This window comes from Danio aesculapii, chromosome 14 (genome assembly GCF_903798145.1).
Source record: "Danio aesculapii chromosome 14, fDanAes4.1, whole genome shotgun sequence".
Lineage (NCBI taxonomy): Eukaryota > Metazoa > Chordata > Actinopteri > Cypriniformes > Danionidae > Danio > Danio aesculapii.
In genome coordinates, this window is record NC_079448.1 from 36,639,939 (window position 1) to 36,650,386 (window position 10,448).

At 33.1% G+C, this 10,448-nt stretch overlaps 2 protein-coding genes across 2 annotated transcripts; one reads left to right on the forward strand and one right to left on the reverse strand.

The window, feature by feature from the left end:
• Window positions 1–16: 16 nt before the first annotated feature.
• On the reverse strand, window positions 17–450 carry syce3 (synaptonemal complex central element protein 3). The gene is made up of 2 exons (XM_056471753.1): window positions 342–450; window positions 17–227 (listed from the first exon to the last, which is right to left on the reverse strand). The coding sequence occupies exons 1-2, from the start codon at window positions 448–450 to the stop codon at window positions 43–45; spliced, it is 294 nt and encodes a 97-aa protein (XP_056327728.1). The 3' UTR covers window positions 17–42.
• Window positions 451–2,375: 1,925 nt separating this feature from the next.
• On the forward strand, window positions 2,376–4,543 carry foxi3b (forkhead box I3b). The gene is made up of 2 exons (XM_056472325.1): window positions 2,376–3,128; window positions 3,483–4,543. The coding sequence occupies exons 1-2, from the start codon at window positions 2,534–2,536 to the stop codon at window positions 4,037–4,039; spliced, it is 1,152 nt and encodes a 383-aa protein (XP_056328300.1). The 5' UTR covers window positions 2,376–2,533; the 3' UTR covers window positions 4,040–4,543.
• Window positions 4,544–10,448: the final 5,905 nt, after the last annotated feature.

Here is a 10,448-nt window from a genome sequence, read left to right on the forward strand (position 1 = left end):
TAACAATATCAAAAGCATATGTTCTACAATGAATCTCTAAATTTAATTATTCTTGGGAGACACTTGTACTTCATCAGCAGAATGACCTTTTACTTCTTGTCCATCTGTGAGTCCACTGAGGACAGCTTTGCACTTCTGGAACTCATTCTCCAGGTTCTTGAAAGATTCAGCAAGATCTGGACTGGTGCGGAGCACAACCATGTCATAGGTCATACAGGACAGCTTCACTGAGGACCAAGAAAAAAAATGGTTATCGACAGTACATATATTCCTTTACACTCTTCATTACAATATTATCATTATTATCATCATCTGTAATGCACTATTTGATCGCTACCTACCTGACAAATCTTCCATTTGTTCAGTCATTTTCTCTAAATGTTGGTTGAGTTGCAAACTTTCACTACTGAAGTCCTCGTATAACTGCACACCAGACAAATCGCCAGACATCTAAAAACCAGCAAACTTCGTAATTGTTGTTCGTATTGTTGTTTCGTAGTTTAATGAGTCATTTCACGATATTTTAAGTAAGATTTTTTAAGTAAAGTTTTAGTCTAATACAATCGGTTACGCTTGTTGTTCGTCGTCCCGTTTCCTTCTATTGATATAACGTTATAAGTTAACGCTACGTTACCTCAAGACAACGAGACGTTTCTAACGTTAAAACAATGAATATACATTAACTGTTAGTAGAAGTTCATAACTTAAGCAGATTACCTTGACAGTGAAGCGAATTGTAGACAATTGTTTCTCGTATTATGAGAGCTGACAGGAACTCCAATGCACGCGAGTACTCAGGTGTAACCATAGGGTGTAACGGCTCTCTCGCGTGCACGCGCACGTACATGGTGTGGAATAACCTTACCTATAAATAAAAAGCTTGATTATAGAGATGAACACCGATTTATTTTCGCGCATCGGCTCTTTAAAATAAGTTATATATAAAAAAAAACGATTAAAACGAGTTATAGATTATTTCACGTCATGACCTTCTCGCTGACGTCATGACAATGCAAAAAGAAAAGCAGGCAAAAAAGCAAATTGATAGAACTTGCATTTACGTTAATCAGTTGTATAGTTTTAGCATGCTTTAATAACATGTTATTACTTCATTGGATGATTGTTCTACACAGAATGGTTGAATGACAGGAATGTAGGCTATCTAAGCCCAAATGAAATTCACAATCAGACATTTTCTCAGAATAAATCAGTTCTGAAGTTATTAAAATGCCAAATAAATAAATGAATACAATAGCAATTGTAATACAGGCTTATAGCCAGCCTGGTGAAAAGGGTGGTTCTGTTTTCTCAAAAAGTGGACCTTTTTGCAGTTTTTCGCCTTATATTCTATTTAATTATGAGGTTTAAATACTGCATTTTAGTGACATTTTAAGCACAATTTTTAGCTGGATTAGTCATCTGGATGGTCATCATAACCACACTCTTTGAGGTACTAAAAACATTTGCTAAATATATAGAGTAAAGAAATATGAAAAAAAGACTTATTTTTAAATTTCAAAATTTATTAAATCATATATCATACTAAAAAAGGAATTAAGTTTTAAAGAAATAATAATAAATAAATGGTAGCCTATTGTAATTTATTGAGCAAATAACAAACTGGCCAGCACATTCAATATTCCTCAGTCAGAATCTGGCCATCTGAATAATCAAAAAATAAAAATAACAATATCAACAATGTAGAGCTTGGTGATTTTTCTAGTCTGTTTTGTAAAAAAAAAAATAATAATAAAAAAATTTAAGTTAATGCCAAAAAAAGCCTAATTAGTATTAAAATTACTAATTTAATAATTCCCTAATTATTATTAGCATTATTAGATTTAAAAATATAAATCGGAACCAATCATTACCAATAATAAGAACCCTTAATCATCACTGAACATCAATAACAACTGATAAAAAGCAGCAAATCAGCATATATTTGAATGGTTTCTGAAAGAGTGCATGTCAAACAGGACTGAAGAAATGATCAAACACAAGAATGAAATACATTTTAAAATATTTTCACATGGAAGACTTTTGGCTAGGTTATTATAAACTGTAATCAAATAAATGCAGCAGGTGAACGTCTTTCAAAAGAAAAGAAATGTAAATTTTTCCACACTTTTAACTGGTAATGTATCAGGACTTTCAGGTGGTTGTAACAGAAAATTCCAGTGTCAGCTCAACTCTGTGAATGCCTCCAGGTGAATGCTGGTGTTGCTGGTTTGTGTGGAGTGGATGGGTGGGTGGTTATAGGGGCTGTGTCAAGAAGAGCCTAAACACGTTGAAGGTTTCAATAAGGTGGGACTGAGGCGGTGCTACATATGCATAAATAAAACAGGTGCAACAAGTGACAATGTTGATACAGCAGAAGAAAGCACAATAGCACTGATAGAGGACACAAGCAGGAGCTCTTGAAAGTATTCTTGGGGATAACATAAAGGAGAAGGTCATCAGAGGACAGGAGAAAAAGAAAGCATCTAACAGACATTTTTTCTTATGCCAACTGGAGCACTATCAGGATCGAGCAATGACATCCTATGAGTCTCAAGGTCAGTCTCCGACAAGATGTGGGCCTCAGTTCCCTAGCCTAGGACAGGAACCTCCAGAACTGAGTCTATACAGCGACAGCTACTATCCGCCTCCTTCCCTTCCGAGTCCACAGAGAACCAACCCTTCTTCATATGAACTCGGAGACTATGCCGCATCCTCGCCTAACCCCTACCTGTGGTTCAACAGTCCAGGAATGAACAGCGCTCCTTATCTGGGTGGAACGCCTGGCCCTGCTGGACCTTCTTTTGTTCCCCAGCACTACGGCATGCAGAGGCCCTATTTGGGACCTGGGCCACCGGGCGGTCCTGGTGGGGAATTGAGCTGGTTCTCCATGCCATCTCAGGAGGATCTAATGAAGCTGGTCAGACCACCGTATTCATACTCTGCTCTTATTGCAATGGCAATACATGGTGCCCCAGAACGCCGCCTGACCCTCAGTCAGATTTATCAGTATGTTGCAGACAACTTCCCTTTCTACAACAAGAGCAAAGCAGGATGGCAAAACTCAATTCGACACAACCTCTCACTCAATGACTGTTTCAAAAAAGTTCCACGAGATGAAGATGATCCAGGTGAGTGTTTTTTATTTGTTTGTTTGTTTTTGGAAGGGGAATTGTTTATTTATTAAATTAGGATAAAAACTCAAAAAGATAATACAAATAATAGTTAGTTTAAATTGAAATATGTATATATATTTTATTATTCGATATTAAAATATGATGTAGAATAATTACAAAAATTATGTTTTTTATAGTTAGAGATTATATATATATTTCTACAATGTATAATATATTATAAATAAATAAACTGTAACTTTTTAACACTATTAATAATTAATAGAAAATTAACAAATAATGTATTTTTAAAAATTCAATCATATAATAATGTATTTATCATGCTGCTATTTTATCTCTCTGATTTTAAAGGGAAGGGCAATTACTGGACCTTAGATCCGAATTGTGAAAAAATGTTTGACAATGGCAACTTCAGACGCAAGAGGAAGAGAAAGTCTGACAGTCTCCCAGAGAAAAGCAGTTCTGGAGGGAATGAGTCAGGAGACAGTAATGGCAGGGGCAGCCCGAAAAGTCAATCCATTGACATTTCCACTTCACCTGAAAAGGGCCCATCACCCGCATCCACGGGTCCGTCGCCATGCTTGAGCAACTTTCTGACTGAGATGTCTGGAGTTGCGGCCGGATCTCTTGACATGGAAGCGGATCCCCTGAGTCGCCCCTTTACACTCAGTCTGCCAGTAGACGGAGCACAGAGAGCTTCACAAGCCACAGGTTTTTCCACCTTCACTCCAAGCACTACGGTGTCCGATTGGGCTTCACCTCTGCACCCACCTCCACCCATGTCCTCGTCACCCTCCCACTCCACTTTAGCTTACAGCGGGCCTGCTCTCAGTCAGTTTAATGGCCATTTCTTCCCTGGTCTGAGCTCCACAGGTATTCTTTACCCTCGGGAAGGCACAGAGGTGTAGGATGGGAAGCAGACGACAGACAAGCTGATCAACCAATTCATGCTACAGACTATGGGGGCAAGAAAAAACACTGTTGTTTTCCTGAAACTATACACTGCTATTGGCCTAACTGAACTCCTCTGAGTTCTGTGGGCACAAGATACGAATGAATTCCCACAGGAATAGCCTAGTCAGCAGCAGATATGACAGGCTGACTCCAGCAAAAGGCCCCTGCTACCAGCAGCTCTGACCCGAGGTCAGCTGCTGACATCAAGCCATTCTACACACCCATCTCATTCCTAACTCATATTACTGTCACAGAATGCAAACACCTGTAACGAAACTGAGCAGATAAGGCAGAGAAAATGCATACGGTGTAGCAGATTTTCTTCTTCTGCGGCATGCTGGTATTGTCATATGATACAGTCTGCCTTTGTATTTTAACTTGACTAATTTTGTTTATGTATATTTGTTGTATGTGTGAATGTTGGAATTTATTTTATTTTATTTTACTGAGGTTCCTAAAAGGTGTATATTGTTACCTTTTTTTAATAAACATATTTAAAATAAAACTGACTTGGATGTTATTCAATTATTGTTATTGAATATTGTTATATTTTAGTATTTTGTACTACATGTGTTTTTTTAGACGTAATCTTGACTTTGATTTAGATTGTCCAATGGAAAAAACAAGATGACCTTGAAAGATCAAGAACTTGTTTCACCAGGTCCTTCTAACTGTCGTAACTTCATTCCCCCCCCCTCTTGACACTTTCTCTTTGTAGTATGTAGGATACTGCTGATAACACAGTTTTCGGCAGTGCATTGATTATACTTATTTGTCAGCATTTGTTTTCACGCACCAATTACATGGGAGATAATATTTTATTTAGTTAACAGAAAAGTTTGATACAGTGTCTTATAGATTCAGATTCATTTATGTTCTGTTCTGTTATGATTCCCTCTTTCATCTGTATTTACTGAGGCAAATAAAATTATTCTGATTATTAATGGCTTCAGAAACGGCTAACAAAAAGAAACTAAACAAAAATTCAAATTACATTTATATTATATTAAATATCACACAAACTCTCAAAACACTTCATATTAAATCTAAAATTGAACACTTTCTGCTTTTCACACATGAAGTGATACATGTGGTTATTCTGCTAAAATATACTGCAGATTAGAATGGGATTTATTTATTGATTATTAAGAAAGGATCAGTGGACTTGAAAGTGGGTGACACATTTTTTGTATATATTTAACTCACTTTTTAATTAAGGTTTTGTTTTTCATGCTGCAAAGAGGGCCAACAGTCACATACAGTTTTTTAACCCACCTGTTTATTTTTTTCACCAATTTCTGCTTAACAGAGAGAAGATTTTTTTCAACCCATTTCTAAACGTAATAGTTTTAATAACTCATTTCTAATAACTGATTTATTTTACCTTTGCCATGATGACAGTAAATAATATTTTACTAGATATTTTTTAAGATACTTCTATACAGCTTTGTGACATTTAAAGGCTTAACTAACTTAATTAGGGTAACTAGGCAAGGTATTGTATAATGAGGGTTTGTTCTGGAGACTATCTAAAGAAATATATAGCTTAAAGGGGCTAATAAGTTTGACCTTAAAATGTTTTTTTTTTTTTAATAAAGACGGATTTTATTCTAGCAGAAATAAAACAAATGATACTTTCTCCAGAAAAAAAATATATGATCAAACATACTGTGAAAATCATTTGGGAAATATTTAAAAATAAAAGGGGGGCTAATAATTCTGACCTCAAATGTATAAACTGGAAATTTTTGTGTGTGTGAATCCATTAAATTGTTCTGAGTCACACCCAAAAGTGTGATGCCTGAAACTGAGTCATAACAACTGTGATGGCAATACGTGGGATAAATAAATGAGAAAATATTAAAATAGATATGTGCATTTTGTTACTTTAGAATTTGACCCTTTTAAAAATAGGTTTATTAAACAGAGAAATCTTGAAAGAACACATTTTGTATTGTATTACACTTAATAACTAAAAGAATATACAGTATATGATATAATAATAAAAAGCAAATAAAGTGAACTAAAACATTTACAAGAGTTTTGCTATAGTTGTGTCAGTCAAGGAACAGAAAATCAAATATTCTATTTCAGAATTTCTACTTCCAAATTACATATTTATTTTAATATTCTACTTGTCTTTTCTTTGTGAAATGTTTTAGCTGATTTCTAAGAGTCTAAAAACTCTTTCTACACAATTTTCACAAATTTCCACTTTTTAAGAACCAAACAGTTGAAGCATTGACTGCCATTTCTTCTTTTGTGTTCATACTAAGAAAATACAGGAGTAAAACAAATGGTGGTTGTGTAAATGATTGCAGAATTTTTCATTTTGAGGCAAACTATCCTTTTAATCCGCTACAAAATACCAAAGACATAAATTAATCATATGATTAGGTAAAAAGTCAGCCTTTGATTCAGACAAACTAATCTTTCAGAACAGTTCCTAAGACTTAATTCTGTTTGAACAGTCTACGTCCAGCAGCACCAGAGCAGCAGCAGTACGTGTGTTTGTACTGTCAAGATATCCATTAGAAAAATCCTAAAACGTCTACATGATGGAGGACTTTGTTTGGCAACTTTCACCAAGGTCACCAACAGACACATTCTATCAGCAAATCAGTTATAGTGACAGAAATGAATTCATTTGGTTTTCTGACAGCCTTTACCTGACTTAAGGTGTACCTGGAAGCAGGCTCAATTTTACCACGAAGACCTCAGCTCATATAACAACTGTTTTGCATAACAGTTCACAACACACCCCAGGAGATCACGAAACCGCATTTTTTCCTTAAGAATTAATCAAATCTGGGTTTCATCTTTATTTCCCTTCTTACTTTCTGTTTAATGTGTGTGAACAGAAGCACAAACAGATAAAGAATGAGCCCTCGAGACAATCCATGCCCTAAGGGATTTGTTATTTCAGACAGGGAAAACTGATATAGTATGAAATCTGTGGATTTATCACTAAGGCCATTCTTTAGTTAATGTAACATGCAAAAACATACCATTATTCAGTCATTGGAACCATTGGATTCATCTGGGAGATGAGTTATGATATTTCTGTTGGCCTGTGAACTGCAAGAAAAAGAAAATATAATCATTATTTACATTAATAAGAATGGTAGAAATTGAAAGATATTATAACATTCTTATAACATTCTGCTGATGTTGTACTTGCATATGACATATATGTTTGCTTGTTATGCTGCAGTGTATATATTTCATGACATATCATATATTTCCATGCCAGTCAAGCACCAGACGAAAAGTAGCTGTGGCAGGTGAAAGTAGGCGAGAAGGACTTGTTCTAATTTGTACCGTCTGATTCAAATGTGCCAAAAGAAACAGAAGGAACACTCAGCCCTACTAAAGCTAACAATAAAGCAAATTTAAGGAGATTTGGCTTTTGGTTGAAAACTCTACACCCTCTCACTGAACTGTAATGATGCAAATTACCAACTGCTTATTTTGCCATTGAGAAATACACCTTTCTTTTTGGCACGTCTATAAGAGTATTTAGTGGCTGTTATTTTCCACCCTGTGTTCATGTACTGACCCCTACTTGGGATTTGAAATACATTAAATAAATGGGATTTTAAATGTATTTTTCTCTATGAACATGTTGAGAGCGTTATATGTTAAGTTGCAGGTAATACAGCAGTATTTAGTCATTTATCAGACATAATTTTATTTACAAATAAAAAATGCTTGTCTGTTGAAGTTGAATTTACAGTTGAAGTCAGAATTTTTAGCCCTCCTGAATTATTAGCCCCCCTATAAAGTTATATTCAAAGAAAATATTTTATTCAACACATTTCTAAACATAATTTTAGAAAGTTAAAAAGTTTTATTAACTAATTTCTAATAACTGATTTATTTTTATTTTTGCCATGATGACAGTAAATAATATTTTACAGAATACCTTTCAAGATATAACATTCAGCTTAAAGTGCAATTTAAAGGCTTAACTAGGATAATTATTCAAGTTAGGGTAATTAGGCAATTGGGTCATTGTATAAAGATAATTTGTTCTGTAGACCAGAAAAAAAATATTGCATAAGGGGGCTAATAACATTGACCTTAAAATGGTTAAAAGAAATTAAAACTGCATTTATTCGAGCCAAAATAAAGCAAATTAGACTTTCTCCAGAAGAAAAAAAATATTATAGGAAATACTGTGAAAAATTCCTTGCTCTGTTAAACATCGTTTGGGAAATATTTGAAAAAGAAAAAAAAAAATTATAGGAGGGCTAAACATTTTGAATGTATTTTTTATATTAATACATAAATGCATATTTAAAGCCACCTCATCATCCTTTAAATCATAGTCACTTGTTTTAGTGTGCATTAATAATAATTAAAAAATGTGAAAGCACATGTTTAATTTAAAACAGAATTTATTTGTATTATTTTTGTTCAGATTTGGCTTACAGTCATTAATTGAAACAATGATGACAGACACACGTGACCAAAACAAAAATATAAACATATACACCATAAAACTACAATTATTGTTTGTTATTTTAAATTACTCAATCAAATACAAGAACAAAACAAAGCAAAAAATCTGTAGACTATAAAAAAAGCTTACGGGGCTAATAATTTGGGGTTTTAAGTGGTTTTAAAAAAATTTAAAACTGCTTTTATCCTAGCCAAAATAAAACAAATACGACTTTCTTCAGAAGAAAAAATATTATCAGACATACTTTGAAAATTTTCTTGCTCTGTTAAACATGATCAAAGGGGGGCTAATAATTCTGACTTCAATTGTTTATAAGTCAGAATTATTATTATTATTATTATTATTATTAGTTATTATTATTATTATTATTATTATTGAGTTTTTTTTTCTTATTTAAATATTTTCCAAATTATGTTTAACAGAGCAAGGAAATTTTCACGGTATGTCTGATCATATATTTTTGTTCATCATACAATTTGTTTTATTTTGGCTAGAATAAAAGCAGTTTTTCATTTTTTAAAAACCATTTAATATTTTAAAAATAAAATATTATTTACTGTCATCATGGCAAAGATAAAATGAATCAGTTATTATAAATGAGTTATTAAAACTATTATGTATAGAAATGTGTTGAAAAAATCTTCTCTCCATTAAACAGAAATTGGGGGGAGGGGGTGGGAATAAACAGGGGGCTAATAGTTCAGGGGGGCTAATAATTCTGACTTCAACTGTGTGTATATATATATATATATATATATATATATATATATATATATATATATATATATATATATATATATATATATATATATATATATATATATATATATATATATACTTTTTTTGCTTGTTTACATTATTTAAGATGAGCTGAAATTCTTGAGATTACATTGGGACAACTTAATTTTTGAATGTTCAATCCACATAAGTGTGTTAAGTGTTATGTTAACTTAATCAATTTGAGTTGGGACAACATGGATGAACTGTGTGGAACCCTGCATTTTGTACAAAACCAGAGTCAATCTTTAAAGACATCAATTAGTCTCTTATAGCAACATGTCTGTAATCACTGGATTATGACAAATGTGCATTTGTGTTTGATAAATTTGCTCTGTATTAACTTATAATGCTCAATCCACCCTGAATATACACTCCTCAACCACACTTTTTCCTGTAGCCTTGGGGCAGAATTATTGCTCAACAGTATAATGTGATTAAAATCTATAAATCTTCTGTTGCACCTGCAGCCTGTTGTATGGCACACACCTGTCCCTCAAACTGAATCCACCAAAACAATGTGCTTGAGATGCCGCTGCTGTATTCCAAGAACAGATTTTATGACATACGACAAGTCATAAACAGTCTAAAGCCTCAATGACTTCTAGGAAATCTACAACAAAACATCATCGTCTTGACGTATATTATTTACTATTATCTTAGATAAAAAGAAAGTAAAAAGAAAGTTCTGTTTTTTGGAGTAGCAAGCAGGAAATATTTGTCTAAATTAAGCATGAATGATTATAGACTTTTTAAACAATAAAATCAGTAATAACATACAATACAATAAACTGTAAAAAAAAATACAGTGATACAAAAGTTAACATCAACCAAAGCTAATATTAAGAAGCTAAATATACTTAAATATGAAATATTATGACATGCAAAGAAAACAGTTTATACACACATGATTCTGTGCATCAATAACGATTCATTTAATGCCTTTGCATTTGTAACAAAGTGTTATATACAAAACATTTAGGTCAATAAAAATTTACTTTTATATTTATATAATGCTAATATAGAATATTTACATAACTCCTTACATTTATATAGCTCTTTTCTGGAGACTCAAAGCACTTTACACATTAATGGGAATCTCCTCATCCACCAGTGTGCAG

Coding starts and splice junctions, on each gene's coding strand:
- syce3 (XM_056471753.1), bottom strand. CDS start 450: ATGTCTGGCGATTTGTCTGGTGTGCAGTTATACGAGGACTTCAGTAGT. Junction 228..341: donor ACAAATGGAAGATTTGTCAG/GTAGGTAGCGAT, acceptor CTTGGTCCTCAG/TGAAGCTGTCCTGTATGACC.
- foxi3b (XM_056472325.1), top strand. CDS start 2,534: ATGACATCCTATGAGTCTCAAGGTCAGTCTCCGACAAGATGTGGGCCT. Junction 3,129..3,482: donor ACGAGATGAAGATGATCCAG/GTGAGTGTTTTT, acceptor CTGATTTTAAAG/GGAAGGGCAATTACTGGACC.